Source organism: Zootoca vivipara, chromosome 7, assembly GCF_963506605.1.
Source record: "Zootoca vivipara chromosome 7, rZooViv1.1, whole genome shotgun sequence".
NCBI classification, from domain to species: Eukaryota; Metazoa; Chordata; class Lepidosauria; order Squamata; family Lacertidae; genus Zootoca; species Zootoca vivipara.
This window is the reverse complement of record NC_083282.1, coordinates 57,219,620-57,244,956: the sequence shown is the minus strand read 5'-3', so window position 1 is coordinate 57,244,956 and position 25,337 is coordinate 57,219,620. Positions and strand designations below refer to the sequence as shown.

The 25,337-nt window shown below is 43.4% G+C and overlaps 1 protein-coding gene across 1 annotated transcript in view; it reads right to left on the bottom strand.

Annotated features, from left to right (window-relative positions):
- Window positions 1-10,297: 10,297 nt before the first annotated feature.
- MAPKAPK2 (MAPK activated protein kinase 2) overlaps window positions 10,298-25,337 on the bottom strand; it is an 89,066-nt gene continuing 74,026 nt past the window's right edge. Inside the window, exons 3-10 of the mRNA XM_035121459.2 lie at window positions 23,119-23,183; window positions 22,452-22,531; window positions 17,357-17,483; window positions 16,074-16,149; window positions 14,308-14,432; window positions 13,348-13,433; window positions 12,825-12,905; window positions 10,298-12,301 (exon numbers count right to left, since the gene is read on the bottom strand). Of these exons, the coding sequence (XP_034977350.1) occupies window positions 12,158-12,301; window positions 12,825-12,905; window positions 13,348-13,433; window positions 14,308-14,432; window positions 16,074-16,149; window positions 17,357-17,483; window positions 22,452-22,531; window positions 23,119-23,183 (784 nt within the window). The 3' untranslated portion in view covers window positions 10,298-12,157. The remainder of the gene's footprint in view (window positions 12,302-12,824; window positions 12,906-13,347; window positions 13,434-14,307; window positions 14,433-16,073; window positions 16,150-17,356; window positions 17,484-22,451; window positions 22,532-23,118; window positions 23,184-25,337) is intronic.

Genomic DNA, 25,337 nt, shown 5'->3' with positions numbered 1-25,337 from the left:
AGCAAAGGGTCTGCTGGTCTCTCCTTAAGGTTTCCAGACTCAAAAGAGAGCAGGGCAATTAAAGGCACAGAAGTCCTGTCCACTATTGAGTCTGGCAACCCTATCTGTAGCCATTACGGTCCATATTTCACCTGCAGAAATACTGCTTTTAAAATGCTAGGGTTCACTCATTTTCTTCCTTTCCCACATAATGCAAACACTGCAAAATTAGTCTGAGTTGCAACTCTGGCTACTTTATCATCTCTTCAGTTCTTACCTGCACATTTCATCGTACATGTCACGCTTCTGTCAGTGTGAAAAGCATTCTGCATTTGTCACCAGAGAGGCTGGTGAAAAGGCAGAGGTACAAGCAGATGGGAATTCACACACCTTTGAAAAATGCCTCTCTTAATGAACGACTCTTGTGATGTTGTATCAGAGCAAAGTAGGAATATGCATTGCTGGGTGGTGTACACAGGGGAAATCCTGGAGAGAAATTTCCTAAGTCTCCCTTAAGGTGAGGAGTGAGTTCTTTCTCGTCCACCTGTGAGGGTCTGATTAGGGATCTGTCCAGACTAGTATGACCAGCACACTGAGCATAGCTGCCAAGTTATCCCTTTTTTAAAGGGATTTTCCCTTATGCTGAATAGGCTTCCTCGCGAGAAAAGGGAAAACTTGGCAGCTATGACACTGAGGTGCAATGATCAGAAAAGTATTTTTGGTTTCTGCACAAATTATGTTGTGGTTTTCCCCTCATGCCTTAATAGTAATTTTCTCATAACCAGGATAATCCCCACAAACCCTTGCTTTCCTATAAGTCCTCGACCATTATCTCCTTATTAGTTATTTAGTGAACTAAAGAAGTAGTTGTTGAGTTGTCAGTATTGTAAAGTAGGGTAGTGGAGCATTTTGAGGGCTTCTGTTTGGTTCCATGAGTCAGATAATTTGTGCTGGCTACTGTGTGGTACATGAGGTCAGGGCTACACCCATGTATAGTCAATAGGCACCTTCTCAGAAACAAAGCTGGCTTCAGTTAAATAATTTAAAAAGAAATGTCTCGACAAAAACTGGTTTACCAACGGGTCATGTGACTTACTCAGCTATTCACGTGTGAATTAAAGTTGGAACACAATTTGGGTGAGTGTCCCCTGACCAAAGGAAGTCTGAGTGGGAATGCCAGCAATATAGTAACCAGTGAGGGATCTCTGAGGTTTTTTTTGTTAACAGATATAGTAACTTTTTCAGTCAGAGATAAAAAGAAACTTTACTGATAGGTATCGGCTTTCTCACAATTGGGAAATTGTCTCTAAGCCTTGGTCAACAAAAGGATGCAGTGGGCCTCCCACAGTTACCTCTTCCAGTCAGGTGATAAGCACTTCCCCATGTTACCAGTGTACAGTAAGTAGGAAGCCAATGGCTGAGAAACCATTTTACAGCAGCAACTCTCAAACGAGGTACACACCCGCACATGTAAAACACTACGATACAATTTTAACAGGCATGGCTCCCCTGCCCCAGATCCTGGGGACCGTAGTTTGTTAAGAGTGTTGTTAGGAGACCTCTGCTTCCCTCAAAGAGCTGCAATTCCCAGAGCTCCGCAGGAAGATGAATATATGGTTAAACCACTCTGGTATTTGTAGCACCGTGACAGGAATAAGAGTCCCCTAACAACTCTCAGCACCCTTGCACAAACTACAGTTGTCAAGATTCTTTGGGGAAAGCCATGACTATTAAAGTGGTAGAGTGAAGCTTTAAATGCATGGTGTGGGTGTGGCCAAAAACAAGGTCAATGGAGCCACTGTCACAAATTCCCAGAAGGCTGTGGCATGTCAAAAGAGATAAGCGGTGAGAGACTCAGGTTTGGGTTTCCTTGGAATGAGGGTCAGCAGAGGCTGTGGTGTCTTTAGGATATATGGCCATGTCTCTAGGCACAGGTCCAGGTTTCCCCCAGGAAAACCTGCCTTTCACCACTGAATTGGAACAAACGGCAATTGGGCTTTCAGAGGATTGCTGTTTGCTCTGAATCAGTGGTAAAACATGCGTTTCCAAATTATTCTCCACAGTGTCTTCGACTGCTCAGAGGTTTGCTAGATATTCACCAAACATTTGCTTATGGTATCCTTAACTTGCATATTCATATCCCATTGATATTTCATTTCAACATTTGATATTTGACAGTGTTTCATACTTGTACAAGCTGACATGGACAGCTAACATGGACAAGCAGCATGCATTGTTCGTTGACATTAAATTATATTTAGCAGCTGGCCACACTTGTTAGTTTTGAATATTTCATATTTGTTGTCCACTTAAACAATCAACAGCTTCCAATAAAGTTACATTGACTCCCTTTTGGGAGGGGGTGGGATTCACATTCAGAATTTTTTTTAAAAAAAATCTTGAATACAAAATATTCTATCCAAACTTTTAGTGGCAAAATTGGAAGATTTATCAGATTTTGAATATGTTAAAATATTGTGTTGACCATTTCCTCTGTATTTTATTAGTTTATAATATTATGAAGTTTTAATGATGTCATTGTACTTCACCATTATACTTTTCTATGAGTTGGAAGCTTGTAAATAATCTTATAAATAAATAAATACAGCTCTGCAATTCACTTGCCCACCTGACTGTTTCACCCCACACCTATATTCCTGAGGTAGAATTAAGCGTCACTAGAATACAATTTTCCTTCTGTGGCCATTTCTGTTTACCTGGTGGAACAATTGCCCCTCTCCTGTCCTGCATTTTCCCAACCATCCAGAGTGAATGGGGGTGGAGGGAGCATCAGGGAGAGAAGAAAGAAGCTCCATTGTGCTAGTGGGTGATCTTGCATTGGCTTCTGCTAGTGCACCAGATTGAGGGACCCAGGTGGCGCTGTGGTTAAACCACTGAGCCTAGGGCTTGCTGATCAGAAGGTCGGCGGTTCGAATCCCTGTGACGGGGTGAGCTCCCGTTGCTTGGTCCCAGCTCCTGCCAACCTAGCAGTTTGAAAGCACATCAAAGTGCAAGTAGATAAATAGGGACCGCTCCGGCAGGAAGGTAAACGGTGTTTCTGTGTGCTGCTCTGGTTCACCAGAAGCAGCTTTGTCATGCTGGCCACATGACCTGGAAGCTATACGCCGGCTCCCTCGGCCAATAATGCGAGATGAGCGTGCAACCCCAGAGTCGGTCACGACTGGACCTAAAGGGGTCCCTTTACCTTTACCTTTTAGTGCACCAGATTACAGTAGTTCAATCTGGGCCCTGGGGACTTTCCCCGTATAATTCATCATGTGCTAGATGGAAATAAGAGCACAGGGTGAAGCTGTTACAACAATCATTTTGCCATGCATTCAGAATTTAAAGCAGGCCAAGGAGCGAGAGCTAAGGTGCAGTATTGTAATGTATGCAAGCTTTTAGTCTGCAAGCTTTTAACTCTCTTTCTGCCAACTTCCGGTTAGCAACTCATTATTTGTCTTGGCATATTGGTGCTGGTGAATGTTCCTGGAACAGTGTTGTACTGATGTTGTTAGATAAAGCAGTAAGCAAGTGCCATCGTGGTCACATTGGCTAGCAGAGCAATTCTTAGGCTAGGCCCATTGTGTTAAACGGCATCTTTCCATACACAGGTGGTGACCATTTCATGTAGGGGTTCCATTCCTGGCCCCCACGCACATCAGCAGAACATGTATAAGCATGTCCCATCCCATTATGCCCCTCCCCATTGTGCCCCTCACCCGTATGCCCCTGTTACACCCTCTTCTGGGTCCAAAAGGGCCTGCGCATTGGCAATCATGTGTCAGTTGGTCACGCCTAAAATGCTCACTACCCGTAACTAATCTAGATCAACATCCAAATAGTTTTGGCAAACATTTCAAGATTAGAAAATTTGTAGTAATTAGTGAGCCCCATTGCCATTATATAAGAGAACAAGGGAGGCGTTCATTGATGAGTTCATTGATGAGTTCATTGATGAGTTCATTGATGAGTTCTGGCACCTCTTTTTCTGGAAAAATAGCACTGGTGCTACGTATTAAATCACTTAGTCATCTTTCTCAAAAACTATGCACGTGATTTACGGTACATTAGATAGAATCAGACAAAATCTGACAACCACCTGCCATCACAGCAACAAGCAATTGTACTGCTTATTTTTACCTGGAATTGCATCAGCCATATGCAAACAAACTGGTGCAAGTACTGAGAATATAGAGGATTCTGCTGAAAACTAAAAAAGTTAATCTAATAAACATTTATTGGTGTAAATACTTCCATAAGCCCTCTGGTTAGGAGTTTAGGGTGGGGGAAACTGCTGCCACTATACATGTATGATGGGAAAGCATTTGATTTTTTTTCTCAATATCACATGCTATTGTGGTTTGGAATTTAAAATATGAGTTGGCCTGAGTGAGTCTATATGACGGTGTTAGTTATATAACACCATAAACAAACAGCATCAGAGAAGACCACAGACTTCTCTCATCAAACTAGCTGGCTACCACTTCTGCCTTTCATGGGGAATATTTTTAACTGGGAGAGAATTTAGGCCAAATAAAAATATGCTGATTATGGAGGACAGCTTTTTTTCCTGTTATGTGTCATATCTTTTTGATGGTAAGCCTGAGCGCAATGGCCATCTTACTACTGTGTTTGTTTTTGACCACTTTGAGGTCTTTTTTTGGCTAAAAAGCAGGTTATGAGTCTACGGCCATACTACCCTGAACACGTCTGATCTTGGAAGCTAAGCAGGATCAGGCCTGGTTAGTACTTGGATGGGGAAAAGCAGGTTATGAATAGGAAGCATAGGAACGTAGGAAACTACATTATTCTGAGCCCAGCTATTGGTCCAGCTAACTCAGCAGTGTCAGAACTGACTGGCAATAGTTCTCTAGGTTTTCAAGTAGGGGTCTCTGGATCTTACCTGAAGATCCCAGGAATTGACCTTCAGTATGCAAAGCAGATGCTGTGCTACTGAGCTATGGCTCTTCCCCATGGTTTCAATCAATTATTCTAAAGTGGCATCAGTGAGAATTTTTTTCCTGCTCAGTGCGAAGCAGTGGTCTTTGTATGCTACCCTGAGCGCTGGAAAGACAGCTTAGAATTTTTAAAATGATAGTTATGGTGCGAACGAAGAACTCATTGCGCATTATCAAATAAGTAGGTTTGTTAAGAACTGGAAATCCAGTGATGGAATTAGTATTAATTACAGTACTAAATTTGTATACTGCCCTTCATCTGAAGATCACAGGGGAAGTTCACAAAACAAAATGAAAAATACAAAATACTTAATAAAACAAAAGCCAAACAAACCAATAACCTCCCCTCCCACAGACACATTTTGAAGCCCATAGAATGTTAATCAGCCCAATGCCTGGTTGAAGAGTTTTTGCCTGTCACCTAAAGATGTGTAATGATGGCTCCATGAATGTAGGAAGGAAGGCAAAAGGGTAGAGAAAAGAGGTGTTGGGTTGCACTAATTCTCTAGTAGAGGACTAGCCTCCATTTACTTTATTTTGGCATACATTTGTATGTATCCAAATGGCATTGTAGAAAAAAAAGAAGTGTTGATGTCTGCTAAACATGTGCTTGCTGGTTTGGGTATACTTTCATTACTAAATAGAACACAGGGAATGGGAGTAAACCTGCCAGCCGCTCTCTCCACCCCACTTTGAGGACTTTATTCCCAGTAGACTCACTTCTGCCACTGGAAATAGACTGGGGGTCGGGAATTAAAACTTGCAGCACAGCGAAGCAAGCAGTAGAGGGGGAGTATTTTACTCCTGTCTCCCACCCATTTAGGCTGTGATCCTAACCCCCACTTACACAAGAGTAAGGCCCATTGAATTCATGTCTGCTTCAGAGTAGGCATGGTTAGGATTACGTTGTGAGTGATTTTTTTTTTAAAAAAGACCCAGTCTATTTTTACAGCCAGCCAGTGAGTGTGTGTTTAGCAAACATACTTTTGTGTCATTTGGTCCTATGCGTTTTAGTTCCAGAGTGATTTAATATTTAGATAGTGCTGTACTATCTAAACCAGGCATCCCCAAACTTCGGCCATCCAGATGTTTTGGACTACAATTCCCATCTTCCCTGAAAAATGGTCCTGTTAGCTAGGGATCATGGGAGTTGTAGGCCAAAACATCTGGAGGGCCGCAGTTTGGGGGTGCCTGATCTAAACTTTACTTATTATCGCTTTGTTAAAAAAATTCTAAACTACCCACCAATCCAAGTAATCTGATAATACAATAAACCATCACAAAACAGTAAAGACTAAAAGGCAGCAGCTAAAAACACTTTGAAATGGCTGGGCAAACATGTCTTAAACTGGCACTGAAAATGTTGGAATGCCAATTCAGCCCCTCTAGGGTGGGAATTTCAAAACCAGGGTGCTACCACAGAAAAGGCACCTTTGTGCAAGTATAACTCACTTCAGCAAGTGGCGGCATTCAGAGAAAGACCTCAGTTGGCAATCCTAATAATCATAACACTATCTTAAGTTGTCTCCATACTTATCAGTCTTTCTAGGGAGGAAAAGATTCAGGTGGGTAGCCGTGTTGGTCTGACACAGTAGAAATATATAATTGTCCTGTAGCACCTTAGAGACCAACTAAGTTTGTTCTTGGTATGAGCTTTGGTGTGCATGCACACTTCTTCAGATAGCGGGGGAAAGGGTGATGATGTAAAAACAAATAAACCCTGAACATAGTCATTTATAGACATATGTACCATCTGATAAAACTCTATCAGTTTTCTAATAAATATTCCTTCCTCCCCACCTACAGAAGGTTGTTGTGTCCGTAATTGTTGTCATTAGGTGAAAATAAAGCATTGTCTTTGCTCAACTTGTTCCAAACACAGTCATAAAATGATGTATTTATCGCACAGCTAGCCATGATTTCCAGTTATACTTATGATGCAGCAAAACGGCATCACACCTTCATTTTATCTTGGAACATATTGTTTTGAAATCACCTCCGGTTTTCACTAGAAATTTTAAACCAGTACCTTCTTATAAAGTGAATTAAAGGTCAACATGAACCCAATAACTTAACGAAGGTAATTAACACACTGTAACATCTATCAAGCATTTGTAAACACTGTTTATAAACACAGTTTTATACCATTTCCTGTTCTGAGGTCAGTTCTGTGCAAATCGCATGCGGACAGGGGCTTGGATGCAAAAAGCCCCACTTGCCAGCAGAAGGCAAATCCATCCATGTATTGCAAGACAGTGAGGCTGCTTATTTTATATCCCAGCCTGCATACACTTTTGCAGCTCCAGCCCTTTTCATACTGAAGCAGTGTTAAAGCTGGTGTCGATGTTTTGCCATGCTTTAAAAAGATCCCTGCTTGTAATTCAAAATTCTTAGTTCTGACAAGCAACCAATTAGATAGCTTACCTTAAACCTGGGGTGCAGAACCTTTTTGGCCTGGTGGGCTAACTCTTTATCTACCCCCTCCAGACAGGAACAGTTTGACAGGTGGCTAGGGCCACCCACCTCTCCCTCATCTGATGTCATGATGATATTAGGCGATTGGATAGGTGGGTGGTTTCAACCGCTTGCCAAAATTGGCCTGTGGTTTGGCCAAAGTTGGCCTGGCAAAGCAGGACGGCTAGGAACATTTGCTTGAGAACTTTGAATCTCATTCAACTGGACTCTGAACCTCCTGAACAAGTTCACTTCTACATTCAAATTCTCACCACCTCCCACTCACTGACAAAACAGTTCCTTTGAACAGTGATGCCTTCACAGAAATGAGTGCCATTTCATGTGCTTGCTACCTCTTCATACATCTTTGTTTTACTATCATCTAGGAGCAAAGTGTGAGAAAAAGGGTGTGTTGCTACTTCCATCAACAGTGTTGCAACCCCAAGGATGCCACCATTCTAACCCATGAGACCAAATTCAACTAAATAGTTGCACTAGTGGGATCTAGCACCATGACTTCCAGTAGCATAATGGGGCTTCCCCCTCTCCTCCCCCTGGAATGCTTGCTATGGACAAGAATGTGCCCAGAGAAACATTTGACTATTTTCTGCATTGGTACCTGTTTTCTTACAAGCCACTTTCGACCTGAAAGCTATTATGTGGGGAGCGGGTACAGCCACTGACGGAAACTTATGTCAAGGAGGCCAAGAAACACCAGACTCTTTTTATGCCAACTTGGCACTCTTCAATAGAATTCACCTAGAAAGAGATTTCTACAAGATTAGCCACAAATCCTGCATGGTATATCTAGCAAAATAAATGACTGTAACTCCAATTCTTGGAAGAACTGCACGCAACCTTCTTTGCATGAGTTGAAATGCAGTAAGGCCATAACAGTTGTGGCTACTCTGGCAGAAATGAGCAAGTGTGAATTTTTGTTTTTGTTTGCTTCATTCTTATGTTCTTGTTATAAAATACCTCTGTAATAATATATATACACACTGAGAAAAGGCAATGAAAGTGTGGGAAAAAATAATAAGTGGAGTTTACCAGCTCAAAAATAATGTATAAATTGGCCTCTAAGGGAATGAAGGTCCAAGCAACAAAAAATAGGCTGATGTAGGGTGCATCAACTGCCATTAAATTTATATTGAAGCAATATACTTTAGCATCTCAAAAAAAATCCATGACATTTTAGCATGTTTCTTAAATTATGTCTGTCACTGTCATGCACATTCAGCCACCACAAACCTGTGTGGTGTACACAACTGATGAGGGAACATTCACACATCCTTGCAGAAATTGCCATGTGTCCCTATAGCTCTGTGGGTAGCTTTTTTTTTTTTAACAAAGCAACAGAGCTGCTGGAAGGTACAAATTTGCCTATACAATTAACTATAACGCTGAGTTTTCAACAGCAAGAAAGAGGTTTCTCTGGTTTCCTTCTGCGTCACACTGAGGTAGTTGAGCTGTTTCATCCCTCTGTTCAACTCATGGCTTCCAACTCTACAATTCACCCCCAATGACAAATGCTGATTTCAGTGCTGTTTGCTCAGAAAAAGATACTGGCAAGCCACGGTCTTTTCCAATGCAGCCATACACGAGCTTTCACAACATTTTGTGTGTATACCGATAAGTGTTGCAAAGGCCAAATTACAATGCGTGTGCTGGAGAAAGCCTAAATATGTCTGGTACCTTTGCCCTTCTATTTGTGTGCTCGCAAGTTAAAAGCTCTTGGCCAGATTTTAAAAGCTGCGTGTGACATCGGCATTACTGAAGCAGTGTCACAAAATCCAGGAAGCACTCTCTTTGAAACCCAGAATGCTAACTTAAAGCCAGTTTAAGGGCAATAGATGCACCGAACCTAGACAACTGGCTCTGTCTAGTGGAGGCTTCCGGTCAATATAGAGCAGATCCACACCATACATTTAAAATACAGAACTTCCCCCAAAGAATCCTGGGAACCGTCATTCCCCCTCACAAAGCTACAAATCCCAGCACCCTTAACAAAATAATTTCTATCTTTGCAGGGTGTGTGTGTGTCCCACTTCTGACACCAGTGTAGCACACCACTCCAATCTGTGGTGTGAGATACCGAGGTTCATGGTGCTTACCCTGCGTACGTGTTTCCTTTTATAAATGAGGCACAGCAGACTTCACAATATATGGTTTATTTACACATATATACAGCCTGAGCCTACAATGGAGGGGCAGACTGAAGTTAGTGGCACATTGTTCCACCACTAGGTCTTCCTGGTAATTAAGATCAATGTCAGAGGCCTTGCTCTCTCAGTGCCATCTCAGGATATTCTCATTGGCAGCATCATATACTCTCCCCAACTGAATATTGTAGTAGATATCTGAACTAGATATTATTGGCTGAAGTGTAATGTATATGATGCCCGATCCTTTTCATGTGGCTCTTCCATGCCAATATTCTCTAAGTAGCCACTGCTGGTATACCGTGTTTCTCCGAAAATAAGACACCATCTTATATTTATTTTTCCTCAAAAAAAAACACTATGGCTTATTTTCAGGGGATGTCTTATTTTTACCCTCCTCCTCCTCCTGCCGCGGCCGGCATTGCTGCTGCGTCTATCACTGTGTCTTATTTTCAGGGTATGGCTTATATTTCTTGAATGCTTAAAAATCCTGCTATGGTTTATTTTCTGGCTACGTCTTAAAATAGGAGAAACAGGGTATGTCTGAAACTCCCTGCTTGCATGCCTTCTTTAGTACAATCCACAACTCATTGTATGTGAAAAGCTGATCTGTATTAAAATCAAAACTGCTAGAAAACTCTTTGATCACACATCTGTGCTATAGATATAGCCAGTCCTTCCTGAGCCAAAGCCTGTTCTGGCTGCTACCACCCCCGCAATGGATCACACAAACACAAACTCTGATGTTTTAGGTGTCTTTAATCCAAAATGGGAAAAAGCAGAGCAAATATTTTTTTCCAGCAATGAGACACCACCAACAACAAAAATTAAAACATTTTTTTTTACAAATTAAAATTTCAAACAGTGTCTAAAATGTCACCTAAAAGCTAAACTTTTCTTTAAAAAAAGGAAAAGAGTGTGTTTTTAAAACACTTGTATGCCAGTGAAACAAATGTGGCAAAAGATATTCATTCATGGACTAAAGATATACAGAAAGAGGCAGAAAAAGGGATTGACCACCAGCATAACGAGGCAAAAGTTTATGTGAAGGGATACTTTCCTGCTTTTCTTCCCTAAGGTACAGGTAGAGTAAGACTCAAGAGAGCTTGACTTTAGACAAATGTGCCCAAGTCTGCAGCACAAGTCAATTCCCTCCTTCAAACGTCAGCTGAGACTTTTTGGTTTTCTAGGCAGAATTCCCATCATCATATTCCCATATTTGTGCCATCTGGCTATTCAACACCCAAAGATGCTAAGGAATCCATCTAATAAAGCCTCATTTTTATGGTACTGTTGTTTTTTCTTCACATCAGAGTGTGAATGTGGCAGGTTCTGTCCCACATGAGCTCCAAGTTATTTTCCAATGAGATGCAAATCTCAGATTTGAGCCTTTTGCTATGTGCTCCAAATAGTTGCAGTTTCCTGGTAAAGTAAAAGATCAGGATGGCTGTGAACAGCAACACAGAACAACGATGCAAGAGCCACAACAAAAACAGCCGGGGTGGAGGATATGAGCCTGCAACGTTACAGCATGAGATCTTTAGAACTGCATCAAGGTCCTAAGTTTTAACACTGCACAAGATGGTGATGGAAACTGGGCAACAGGATATATTCTGATGTAGTGCTCCAGGAAGGCTGCATTGGTTATTAAAACACATCAATCATGAATGTCTCCACTCAACAAACACCTACTTTCCATCCATCCATCCATCCCTCCCTCCCTCCCCCCACCCACCCAAATAACCCTGAGATCATAACTGAATTCTGGATGCTTCATGGACCCTCCCCACACACTATCCCCTCAAAAATTCAAGGTAGAATACAGAAGGGGGTGGGCCTTCCTGCCTACACTTACAATATCCATCCTATCACATTATTACATACAATCCACAAACGCACAAGTGAGAAGAAGTCAATCCTGTGATTGCACAGTTAGAGGCAGAAGGCTTTCAGTTTAAGGAGCCCTATTGTACTTGGGACAATAACTTCCCAAACTGAATTTAAGGTCCATCAGCCAAGGAACAGTTCTTGATGTTAAATGAAGACCACAGTATTGTCAGTGCCTTTGTTTTCAGGTGGAATTCTTCAACAGCCCTGACCTTTTGTTGTTGTTGTCGACACAAACTGAAAGCCTTTAACACTAAAACAACAACTGCTGTACTCAGCACAGGACTCCTATCTTGATTTCAGCTCTACAGTAGTTTTAAAAATATAGATTATATATATTTTATTTATATTATTAACCTTTAAATGGTGATCACAGGAATTTCAGTGTCTCTGAAGGAGAAAAAAAACAAAAAAGCCAAGTGGGGGATGTTACTAAACAAAACAAAATAATCCGATTACCAGAAATATTTCCCTACAGGACCGGGGGCTGGGAAATAACATAAAGGTATGTTTTGTACATAGAGCAGCTGTCTCTTGTTGGACCTCAGAAAGGTCGGAACCATGAGAGGCAGCTAAAAAACAAACAAACTAGTCTGGTATAAAGATCTGAATTCCATGTGTTTGATATGACAGTCTTTATCTCCAATTTGTTTTAAAAAATATATAGATATAGTTATTGCTTTCACAACCACCAGGTTTGGCTCTACTGAATCCTCAGTGAGGGAGTGCTGTAGGTTCAGCGGGGTTTGCTTTCTTCCGCCTCTTCATAAGCAACGGGTTGGATGAGTCTTCAATTTTCTTAATCTTGATTTGTTCATAATCCACTCTCATGGTGGCCAAGGCACTTGTCATCTCCTCCTACAAATGTGAGGTAGAGGAAACAAGTTAGCATCTGGCTAGCCAAATTATTCTAGCTTCAGGTATTACTGTCATCCAGAAGAAAGATCCTATTTGTAACTTGACAATGGACACAAAAGTCAACTTCCAAGTTCAGATTGTGGTAGAGTGAGGAGGGCCTTTAAGTCTGCAAATCTGGCATTACCTACTACAGTGGAACCTCGGTTTTCAAATGTAATCCATTCTGGAAGACCGTTCAACTTCCGAAACGTTTGAAAACCGAGGATCGACGGGCGGTTGGCAAAATCCATTGGGGGGGAAAAAGGAAAAACATGCAGCAGAAGCCATTCAACTTCCGGGCTTTTGGCATTCGGGTTCTGAATTGTTTGGCTTCCGAGATGCTCAAAAACCGAGGTTCCACTGTATAGGCTAGTAGTGGCTTGCAGCACTGATGAACAGGCTCACAATCACTTACACCTGGAGTTGCATAACCTTCATCCATGCTGCTTAGCAGTGTGTGAGATGAAACTTGCAGACAACTTACCTTAACGTCCTCCCAAAGATCTTTCTCTTCTTTCAAAACTCTGCTAGTGTGCAGTGGGGTCTGTGGCACTTGCATTGATTGCTGCAGAGGGAAGACAAATGGAGCTTTAGTCTAGGCCCGGCCTGGGAAACTCCATGCCTCTCTTTCCAGCCCGTGGGACTTGCCACGACTTCTTCTGTCCTTTTTTTGACTGGCTGGGTGGTGATCGTGCCCCTTGCTTGATTGGATATAGTGGTGTGTGTACTGTAGAAGCCTCTGACTTCTGCATGGCTGGAATACAGCCTACACCCAGTGCTCTGCCCACTTTCCCCTCTGGCCCCATCCACTTTTGCCTCTCTCCTCTCTCCCCTGCCCCCTTACTGGCATGCAGCTGCAGGAGTTTTCTCACAATGGAACTGGCGATTGAGCTGAAAAATGTTTCCCTTCTGTCTATAAAGCTACCTCAGGATCCCTGCTCTCATGTTTCTCAGCCCAGGCTTCTGCGCCAGTTTTTCTTCCTGAGAAATGACAGGTGGATTATTACCATGATCCAAGGGTGATTCATGAACTCCATTATAGTCATTCGCTGGGTTGGATCCGTCTTCAGCAAATTCCGGATCAGCTGCTTAACTGAAGGTGGAGGAAAAGCAACAGCATTAACAACAACACACACTGTGTCTCGCCACCTCATTCCAAAGCTCTCTCAGAATTTGTTGCAGAAATTCTGAAGCTTGCATGGCGAAAGGGGAGACAATGTACTCAAAGGGATGGGTCTATTTTAAGGAGAACATGCTTTGGTTTATATAAAAACCTGAAGGGTCTTCTCCTGAGCAAATATGTTGCTTGTGGAGAGAACACATGAAAAGCACTCTGAGGACTCTTAATACTAATTAATTTTAGTACATATGATGAGTAATGTACTTGAAAGAATTGTCATGTGTGACATTGTGGGGCCTGGCCTTTTTTTGGGGGGGGGGGGGTGCAGTGTTTAGTTTTATTCATTTTCCCACTCTCCATGTTGCAACCTTTTTATATCATGCATGCACAAGATAACAAAGGCAGCGGGGAGAGTCAATCTGGCCACGGGCTGTTAAGGTGTGGAGGTCCAAGGGGAACCCTCACCTTGCCACAGCCTCCAAACACAGGAGGGGAAGGAAGGAAAAGGAAGAAGAGAAAGGCAGGGCAAAGGAAAAGCAGAAGCCATGCTATGGGGGCAGCAAGACACTCCAGCTATGGTGGCCCAGAACAATTTCTCTGAACCAGAGCAAGGCCTCCTCTTGAGCCATAGTGTAGTCATGAGTAAAAGGCCACTCATGAAAGGCAAGAGAGCCAAGGAATGAATAAGGTTAGTGCAGGGGTGGGTAATGTTGGGGATTATATTCCAACAACATCTGGAGGGCCACAGGTTAGCCATCCCTAGACCAGATAATCACATTTTTTTCAGGTTTTGAAATCCCCTTTTTCCCTTTCAGGGGAGAATAGCAGCTTCTGTTCAAACATTTACCTTCCTCAGATACTTCTGACCACTCTGGGTTGGGAAATTCGTACTGACCCATCCGGATCCGTTTCTTCATGCCCGGAGAAATGGCCAGGCCATGGTTGGAATAGAAAGGGGGGTACCCGCACAACCTGGGCAAAAAAGAAAAATAGAGAAATGACATGTAGAAGAGAAGTCCATTTTGAATGCCAAACTGATTTAATGTGCTCCCCCCCAAAAAAGGTATCATTTTTATTGTTTGTACTATAAAAGGCTGTCAAGTAAGAGAGTCCACTATAGCAGTTGGGAACCTCTAGCCTAAGGCTCTAGTTAGATTTGCTAGGCCTCTCTCTGCCTTGGGCCTGTGAGGCCATTTTTGGCAAACCACGCCTATCTGTCAGTCACTTGGCACCTGTTATCTCCAATCTAAACAATACAGTGCTAAGATGAGAGATAACTCTGTGCTCACTCTCTGAACAGGAAGTTGTCAAAGGGCTGGCAGCATTTTCCTGATCTTACACCTTAGCGCTGTGAGACTACAGTCCTAATGTCAGAGAGAACACCCTGCCCCTGCTGTTTACTATCAAAGAGCAAACACAGACTTATCTCTGATCTTTATGCTTATTGGACCTGGGGAATCATCTCCGTAGTTCTACTGTACTTCCTCCAGGCACAGTGCAACACTGGGAAACTATCCCTGACCCAAAGCTCATATTGGAGAGAAAGACTGAGGTCCCACTTGTTACACTTGACAGAAAGCGATGGAACACTCCCCATGGCAAACATGTAAAGCTGAATTGTGAACTTTCGCGAACCTGGGTGATGAAGGGCCCAGGGGAGACAGGTTATGGGCACAGCTGTGCTATACAGGGAGCAGCAAGAAAGCACCAGCATCAGTGGTCACTATTGTGTCAATACTAGGGCACTGCCCTAGCAATGGCATAAGGAAACATGTTGCCTTGCCTTGTAGCAGCAAACAAACTAAAAGGACATTAGGAAAAAGAGGTTCCAAGGTGCTTTAAATGTTAAAACCACTTTGGGGTGTGCCATGCTGCAAACCTTCTGAATAAATCCTATGAGCCATTGTGTCAGTGCCTTAGTAGCTCATCAACTGGGACAAACATTTTAGCAGTGACTCAGCATATAAAACAAGCAGTGCTCCAAGTACAGCGTAATCATATCACATGTGCATGTTTCTTGCGCGAATTCAATTACAAATGCTTGGCTCCAGCAGCAGCAGCAGCAGCAGCAGCCTTCCTAGCACAGTTGCAGGAAAGACTAAGGGAGGAGGGAGGCAGACAGAGAGAGATGCAGGCAGAAGAAAATGGCTGGAATGGAATTGCAGCTTCTGCCTGCCTTTCTCCTCCTTTCTTCAGGCAAGAGAAAACTGAATTTCTTCTTCCTCTGCTTGTCTTGCAGCCAAGGGAGCCAGGGTATAGTCTTCCTCTGGCAGTGGCCTTGGAAAAGATTCCCAATTTCATCTTCCCCACAATCAATGCATCCAATTTTATTTCTACCGCCCAGGGCTTGTTCCTAAGGTGCGTTGAATCAGCCAGCATAATCTGTGCATTTCCCCTCGATATCGACAAAGGATCTTCCTCAATGACTCAATAAACAGAACATGCTGGAAGCACAGCCCTTCCCAGTTAACTGCTCAAGAATATCCCAGAAGAAGACTGAACACCCCTAACTTTGGAACTTTCCAGAATCCTGGCTGGAGCAAGAACACAGAGAGGAGAATGTACAAAGCAACTAACTGTGCCATGCAGTACAGTGCAGAAGAACAGACTTACAAAATATACATGATGACACCAAGGGACCACATATCACAGGACTTGTCATATTTCTCTGGGCCTAGTACTTCTGGAGCTAAAGGAGATGAAAACAAAACACAAAGTCAACTTTGTCACATGCTATCAGTACAATTTTCAGACATTTACACTTCAAGAGGACAGGCTGTCCCCCTCTCTGGGGAGCTTATTACCCTTGGAAATGTGCCTGGAGTACACTTGCAAAATCATTTGCTCTTTGGAAAGAGTTTACCTGGCACTTGCTATTAGTTCTCAGTTCATGGGAAAACCTCTGACACCAAGGCTGTTTGCCATAGAACATTTATAACACTGCCAGCAAAGGACATTAAAGGGTCCCAGAAAAGTACCGTATTGGCCCAAATATAAGCCACACATTTAAAATTGGAGGGGAGGAAGGAAAAAAAATACCCGAATATAAGCTGCTCCTCGCTGCTTATGGCTGCACAATGGGCAGGGAGGGGAGCCACACTGCATTGCTGGTGGACTTTCCCCTTCCTCGCTCTCTCCCTTCCCGGCCTTGGGGGAGAAGGCTGGAGACTACATGTGGGGCGAGCACAGCTTTGCCACGCTCCTGTTGCTGTTTGCCCCACGCTCCTGGCTGCATACAGTAAGGTTGCGAATATAAGCCGCATACAGTAAGGTCGGCATTTGGGGGGAAAGTGGGGCTTATATTCAGGCCAATACGGTATTTAAAAGTGAGCAGAGGTCTTAACCTTTGAAACTGAATGATGCATTGCTTTTCTCTCTTCCATTTAAAAATGGACCAGAACTAAATCCCGAAACTAATAATAATAATTTTCCACCTTTTTCCCAGGCCAGAAACTGTTATAGGATGAGGGGGAGCACCTGCACAACCTCAATCTGGTCGCCACATGATAGTGACACCTTTTGTTAAAGGTTTCACCCTGTGCCAATCCCTTTTCTTTCCAGAATTCTAAGTAGGCAACACAAGCAATCTATTGGCAGCACAGAGACCAGCTTTTGAAGCATGCTCACCTGTTTGCCCAATCAGCTGCAGCCCAGTGCTGACGTTTTAAACTTGAGAGATGTGCCATTTAGTTTAAATGATGTAGCAAATGCAATAAAATGATGAGGCTGCTTGCTTGAAAATCTTGAAAACCCACCCCTGCTCTTATTACAAAACGCAACAGCAGTGTACATGTGCCCTGAACCTCACCATCACTATTTTGATGAAAAAGAGAGGTGTTGGAAGTTGCAATTCTTATGTCTCAGAAGCGGGTGATGCTCTCCAACGGTTTACTTACCCACATAGTATGGTGTGTAGCATGGTGTAGCTAGGGAGTTATGTGTGGTGGTTTCTTTAGCAAATCCAAAGTCGGTGAGTTTTAATACAGCGTTGGGCCTTTTTGAGGTGTATAAGAGGTTTTCTGGCTGCAAGACATAATAAGCAAAACCAGCTTAAGAGAAAACTATATTTTGCACCACCTTGCAGATCCCATGCTGGGCACATGGTAAGAACTAATGCACCAGGAGTCCATTAACCCTTGCTTATTGATTTATACGATTTCCCCATGCATCTGCAGTAAAAATTACTCCCAAGGAAGCCTGACAGTCATTTCAAAGACATTTGAAACAGTAGAAAAGTGAAGCACTATGAATAACCAATGAATAAAAAACAGGAACAGACTAAAATACAACAGCACTAACGGGCAAGTGAAAACAATCCAAACGAAAGTTTTGAGAGATGTGGGGGAATGAAAACAGTCTTTGCCTAGTGCTAGAAAGGCATGAGAGCGACAGACAAGCATCCCCAACTGAAAAGGCCCTCTCAGTAGCTGCAATTATGCAGATGCCATTACACATCCATGTACATTAGGTATATGATCCAGATTATATTGACAATTCCCCAGAATGATTATGCTACTGAGTTTATTTGCAGTCCTCAAGACATGATGTATTTTATATTTGCAAGGTCAAAGCTTCAGAGAGTCTCTTACGGCAGACACTAGGACATTAAAGGAATTTATAGAGGAACAGAGGAATTAAACACATATTTACAGGGGAAATAGTGGTATTGCCAATTTACCCTCCTGAAGCAAACATAGTCTCTGAACTCTTTATAAGTGTTGTCCACGAGGCTCTTGACCAGTTTATTGAAATGCACTGTTCTTTATTATGTAATGTTATGTACTGTTTATTAGCACAAGGCTTAAGGTTGTGAACTTTTGGTGGGCAGGAGTTCAGTCACGAAGGGAGTAGGCAGCATTATATAGAGTGGTCGATATTAATACCTAACCACGTTTTAGTGTTAAATGGATGAGCCTCAATGAAAAACCGCCACACATACCTGTTGAAGTCCTCCAGCTGCTTCCCTGTGGCTCATTCAGGCTCAGCCACAGACTGCTAAACTATGGTTTTGCCTTAGGTGGGAACATGGTCTGTATGTGAAAATCTTTGGGTCTATGCAAGTGGCATGTTAATGGTGTGTGTGTGTTATGTGTGTGTTTGAGTATTGCAAATCTCTCTCTCTCTCTCTCTCTCTCTCTCTCTCTCTCTGTGTGTGTGTGTGTGAGTAGTAGTAGTAGTAGTAGTAGTAGTAGCAGCAGCAGCAAGAGTAAACCAGAATGTGAACGGCTTAGATTGAGAAGATATATGGGGGAGGGAACCTGAAACTACTCTTCACACTTGAGAGTGTACACCCACCCACACCTCAACTTCTAGCAGTGTATGCAAGTATATATTTTGTTTCAGAAAGCATAAAATGATCAACATATACTTTGCACCTTGAATATTAATAATATAGACCAAGATCCACAAGAGGCATGTGTGTGCATTGGAGAGAGCCAATATGTATCTAGAGCAGAGGTCCCCAAACTAAGGCCCGGGGGCCAGATCATCCAGAAGCGGCCCAATCACCTTCTAAATCCGGCCCGCGGACGGTCCGGGAATCAGCATGTTTTTACATGAGTAGAATGTGTCCTTTTATTTAAAAATGCATCTCTGGGTTATTTGTGGGGCATACCGTAGGAATTTGTTCATATTTTCCCCCCAAAAATATAGTCCTGCCCCCTACAAGGTCTGAGGGACAGTGGACCGGCCCCCTGCTGAAAAAGTTTGCTGACCCCTGATCTAGAGCTCTGTTTTCACTATTCACAGCTGCAGATTATGCTGCCAAACAACCAGATCCCTGTTCAGTGGGGGGCGTGGGGGGGAGATAGTTTTTAGACTTTTCAGCAGTGGTGCAGTGAAAGCAAGGCTCAAGTTGTCCACAGGGTTCTCCTCCATACATGAATCTCCCATTCTTGATAGTCTTTATCTAAATAACATGTGCCTGTTCCTGCGTCTCCATAAAACAGAAGAGCCAAAAACGAACAAGACTGGAAATCCGGTTCCATAGCCTTTGAGGACTTGAAATTTCGTCACCAGGAAACACACTTAGGAGAGAAAGAATTTGCTGGCAGGTGATGTGGAATTATGTAACCGGCAGGGAAAGGGAAACATTTTCAAGCCCATCCTATTGCCTCAGGGGCAGTGGGTTATAATTACAGCAATTGGATTTTCCCAGCCTCATCCTAAATCTAACAAAGAATCTACCTTTTATTTTTTTAAAAAAAACATGCTTGGGAGCCCCTTCTGTGAACAAGGATTCTTAGTCCGAATATCCTGGGGGGTAGGTTCTAGACAAAAGGAACCACCTAACCAAATTAGCATTCTTCCAGGCATTCATTAGCTTTTCCTTACCATGCTGAGCTGCACAATTGCTATTCCTCAGTGTGGCTGCATTCTAGACTTTGTTCACATGTCCCTGCTTAGCTGAAAACCACAGCCAGAGAAGATTCTTCCGGAGCACTGCCTACATGAACCTAGTGCAGTTACGCTGGAGTTATTAATTTTACCCACAATCTCTTCAGGAATTAAATTGGGATTGCTCTGATTTAAATATGCTACCCTTGCTTTGCCCTCTCTGTTAACATGACAAGCGAGCAAGGGCTGCCTATTTAAACCAGCACAGACAAACATATGCCCTCAACATCCACTCATAAAGCATGGGGGGCACTCTGGTCTAAACCACTGAGCCTCTCGGGCTTGCCAATTGGAAGGTCGGCGGTTCGAATCCGTGTGACAGGTTGAGCTTCCATTGCTCTGTCCCAGCTCCTGCCAACCTAGCAGTTCGAAAGCACACCAGTGCAAGTAGATAAATAGATACCGCTATGGTGGGAAGGTAAACAGTGTTTCCATGCACTCTGGTTTCCGTCACAGTGTCCCGTTGCACCAGAAGTGGTTTAGTCATGCTGGCCACATGACCCAGAAAGCTGTCTGCAAACAAACGCCAGTGCCCTCGGCCTGAAAGCAAGGTGAGCGCCACAACCCCATAGTCGCCTTTGACTGGACTTAACCGTCCAGGGGTCCTTTACCTTAAGCATTAATTTCTGTATATGTGAACGACTGCTTGTGCATAGTCACAAGGAGTCTCTTTTGATAGAACATCTAGGTGCAGCTTATAATGCATAGGGCACCTGTTCACAGATGCCCACACTCAATGTACAGACACTGGAGGCAGGGCCAGGAGGCATCCCATTCTGTCCTCCATGAGTTAGCATGAAAGGGGATTGTGTAGGCATTCAAATAAATTCCACTAACTTTCACAGTTCATGCTGGGTTGAGGTGCAGCAGGGCAGGTCTCTCTTGACCAAAACAGTTGAGTACTACTCAATGAGTAGGGCAAGGGGATAAGAGAGTTCTGCAGCACTCTACCAATGACTGCCAGTACTGGTCAGTGAGAGGATGAAGGGGGTCCTCTTTCAGAGACCAACACAGGTGGAAGGGTGGGTGGGTTTGAGTCTACATCTTCTCAGGATGCTTTCAAATCATAAAAATAAAGGAATATTTCCTCCTTTGTTGGGGGACACTGCTGATATCAGAGGTAGGTAGTATTTGTTTTGTGCCGCTGTTCAGTTCAATTAAATTTTAGACCTCCCAAATCAAATTTAGTACTATTCCAGAAGCCATCTGCTGCTGGCCTTTTACTGCTGGTACTACATGAATTGCACTCATCACGTGAAGTGTAAGGATTGGTTGCAATGAAATAATTCAATCTTACTCCCACCAAACCACTACACACGCATGACCCCAGATTTTTAGGGTCAAACTGGACATGAAATTATTTGACATAACATATTAGACATGACATTTGGCTTTCCAGAGTCTCCCCCTAATAAATAGCCAGTGTATTGGGTGGAGCCAGACTGGGCTCAAGGCGTGTGAGGAAAGGGGGGATAAACTCTTTGCTCCTGCCATGGCGCTAGTCCCAATCTCCCAGTCCTCCAGTGCCTTCTATTTGCAACCAGAAGAAAGCTCACATTGGCATAACAATGAATTTCAGGAGCTGGGAGGCTAGAGCAATTTGAATAAGAACCATGGCAGGGGCAAATAGTTAAATCCTCCTCCTTTGTTTGTTGTTTAGTCGTTTAGTCATGTCTGACTCTTCGTGACCCCATGGACCATAGCACGCCAGGCACTCCTGTCTTGCACTGCCTCCCGCAGTTTGGTCAAACTCATGTTCGTAGCTTCGAGAACACTGTCCAACCATCTTGTCCTCTGTCGTCCGCTTCTCCTAGTGCCCTCAATCTTTCCCAACATCAGGGTCTTTTCCAAGGATTCTTCTCTTCTCATGAGGTGGCCAAAGTATTGGAGCCTCAGCTTCACGATCTGTCCTTCCAGGGAGCACTCAGGGCTGATTTCCTTCAGAATGGATAGGTTTGATCTTCTTGCAGTCCATGGGACTCTCAAGAGTCTCCTCCAGCACCATAATTCAAAAGCATCAATTCTTCGGCGATCAGCCTTCTTTATGGTCCAGCTCTCTTTATGGTCCCCCTTCATGGATCAATGCCTTGTCGTGGCGAAGGGGCTTGAATAACTCAGAGAAGCTATGAGCTATGCCATGCAGGGCCACCCAAGATGGACAGGTCATAGTGGAGAGTTTTGACTAAACGTGATCCACCTGGAGAAGGAACTGGCAAGCCACTCCAGTATCCCTGCCAAGAAAACTCCATGGACAAAGACAACAGGCATATAAAATCCTCCTCCTTACCATGGTCTAATCAGGACTCCTTTTGCCATGCTGGTTATGCACTGAAAACCACCACCACACAAGGCCAAGTGATATGAACTTAGGGACCTTAGGGACACCTTCATTTGGTCAGAGTCTTTGAAAATAGTAGTATTGTGTGGACGAAGAGTACCTTAACATCCAGGAAGTTAGAAAACCATCAGTTGGGGGTTGATGGAAGTCCTAGGCCGTGATAGCCAAAGGTTTGTTATGTTGTTTAAAATGGGATGTTATGTTTGGAAAACATGTGTAAAAACCAATAAAAATTATATTAAAAAGAAGAAGAGTACCTTAACATCCCGGTGTGCAATGTTGATTGAGTGTAAATACTGAATGGCTTCTCCGATGCTCTTCATTATTTCAGAAGCCTCTGGGGAATATAAAACAAAGCGGGTCATTTTACTCTGCAGCCCAAGAGGCAACCGCCACCTAATACCCAGATTACAAGGAGTTAGAGGGGAACAAACAACATTACTGGTCAGGTTTCAGAGCAGAAACAAATGTGACAAAGAACATGAAGCTGATGCTGTCCCATAGTGTGGTCCTCCTTTTCTCTACCATAACCTCTACATAACTTACCCACCCGCCTTGATGTTACTGCATCTTTCTTCCACATCACTGGGTGCTGTTGACAAGAGAACGTGACACCACGTTCCTTACCACAGACTTAATTCAGGTGATCAGAAACAAAAGTATGAGCTCATGGTTTCCTTTCCATGTCATTTCTAGTCATACTTTGTCACGACATCCAAACTGGCAAACTGAGCACTAGTCCAGAATCGGAAAGCTACTTCAATCCTTTACTTGCAGGTTTCCAGTTTGTTTGTCCTTCGACATACAGGGTGCCAGTGGTCCCTCTTCTCTGCCATAGAAGCTAAACAGTTGTGCCTCAAGCCTTAAGACTTAAAATTGTCAATGCTTGTTAAGCTTTAAGAAATCTATTGTAACCCTTCATACCTCTTTCTGTGAAAGCCTGGTCTCCTCTGTCTTGAATTCGACTGAAGAGTTCCCCACCATCCAAGCTGAAAGTCATAAACAAGTGCAGTTACAAAAATGGAAGCAACAAGAATTACTGCCTAAGCAAAACCACCACCAGGCGATGAGTACTGGGTACATTTCCATGCACATACACTTCACTTTCCCAAGGCCTCTGGGTGAAACTCAGATCCATTTGGAATTAATCTGAGCCTTGAAAAGCACATACAGTGGTACCTCATGTTACAGACGCTTCAGGTTACAGGCGCTTCAGGTTACAGACTCCACTAACCCAGAAATAGTACCTCGCATTAAGAACTTTGCTTCAGGATGAGAACAAAAATCGTGCTCTGGCGGCACGGTGGCAGCAGGAGGCCCCATTAGCTAAAGTGGTACCTCAGATTAAGAACAGTTTCAGATTAAGAACAGAACTCCGGAAAGAATTAAGTTCTTAACCCGAGGAACCACTGTATAGAGTTGAAAAAGAGAGTAGGAAAGAGTGTCACTTTTCCTCCTTCAGCTCTATGTGGTTTTGCGAGGAGAAAAAGGTAACTAGCATCACCACAATCGTGACCAAGGTACCTGGGGCTCAGAGGGTTTGTGGGCACCAGGGAAAGACAGCAGTAAAGTTATTTAGGGCATAGATTGTTTCAACAGAAATGTGGCAGTGAACCCAGGTAGTCAGCACCCATTCCAAGAAGCTTGCAACGGCCACAGTACAGTTAATAAGCATGGAGCGATACACACTATCTGCTAAGATGTCTCTGAACAAAAAGAAGAACAAGGCAAGCTCTAAAAGACTGAAGATGCTTTAAAGATGTAAGGCAGGCATCCCCAAACTTCGGCCCTCCAGATATTTTGGACTACAATTCCCATCATCCCTGACCACTGGTCTTCTTAGCTAGGGATCATGGGAGTTGTAGGCTAAAACATCTGGAGGGCCTCAGTTTGGGGATGCCTGATGTAAGGCATGGAGATTAAAAGAAAGAAACCTATTAAACTGGCCTACAATTTGACTTGCAACTATCTTGATGAGAATCTCTTTGGAAGGGGTGGGGCAGAATGGGCTGCACAAAAGAGCAAAATCCTAATTGGCATCTAATGTAGATTCAAGCTTTGCTTAGAAGTTTTCTACTGTTCAAGATGCTTTGTTACATAAAACAATGAAGAGTTTTCTTCTGTCGGTCTGCTTCTGAAGCTACCTAGGACCTTGACCTGCCCTGTACAATTGCCTATTGCAGCCAATGGTTACAGAAGCACCAAGCAGTTCACACAACCTGTATCACTCCACCCTGCAGCCCCTCGAAACTCAATAATCTTCTCCAAACAATCAGTAGGGCTTTGTCACACAATGTAAGGTAGGAGTCAGTGGATGGGGATGGCCACCAGGTGGAGCACTTTTTGCTAGCAGAGCTCCCCCTGGTGGAAGCTCCCTCGGCTCACATTCAGGCGCTTCCTCTGTCCCTGCTTTTAAAAGTCCAGCAGCAGGACAGGATTCCTAATGTTCAATCTCTTCCCTTCTTGGATAGGAATGACCTTGCCATGTCAGGATTGGATTACTGCAGTGCATTGCATGCTGCAGCTCCTTTGAAGACCACTCAGAACTTTCAAGCTGGTTCAGAATGCAGCAGCAAGTCTGCTAATGTGCACAGCCAGAAATCAATACATTGCATTCATCTTTCAATATATTTATTGGCACCTATTGTGTTTCCAATTTAAAATGCCTTGTTTTGATCTATAAATCCTTCAATGGCCTAGGTCAGGCATCCCCAAACTGCGGCCCTCCAGATGTTTTGGTCTACAACTCCCATGATCCCTAGCTAACAGGACCAGTGGTCAGGGATGATGGGAATTGTAGTCCAAAACATCTGGAGGGCCGAAGTTTGGAGGTGCCTGGCTTAGGTCCAAAGAATCTGGAAAAACTGCTTCCTTCCATTGGAGTCTGCCTGCTTACTTAAATCTACATTAGATTAGGTGTCTTTTCCACTGTGCCGCCATATCCTCTAAAGCTGTATCCCACAAAACATCCAGGGACGTTCTTCTGTGTTACCATACAACTAAAAGTGTTTCACAAAAGAAATCCACGGCTAGTATTTAGACACTCAATAAAGACGTGATGATTTGCCCTAGTTTCTATCTGGCTATTTCCCCACTTGGAGCTGTATTCTTTCTTACTGTGTTGCACTTCCTTACTATGTTTT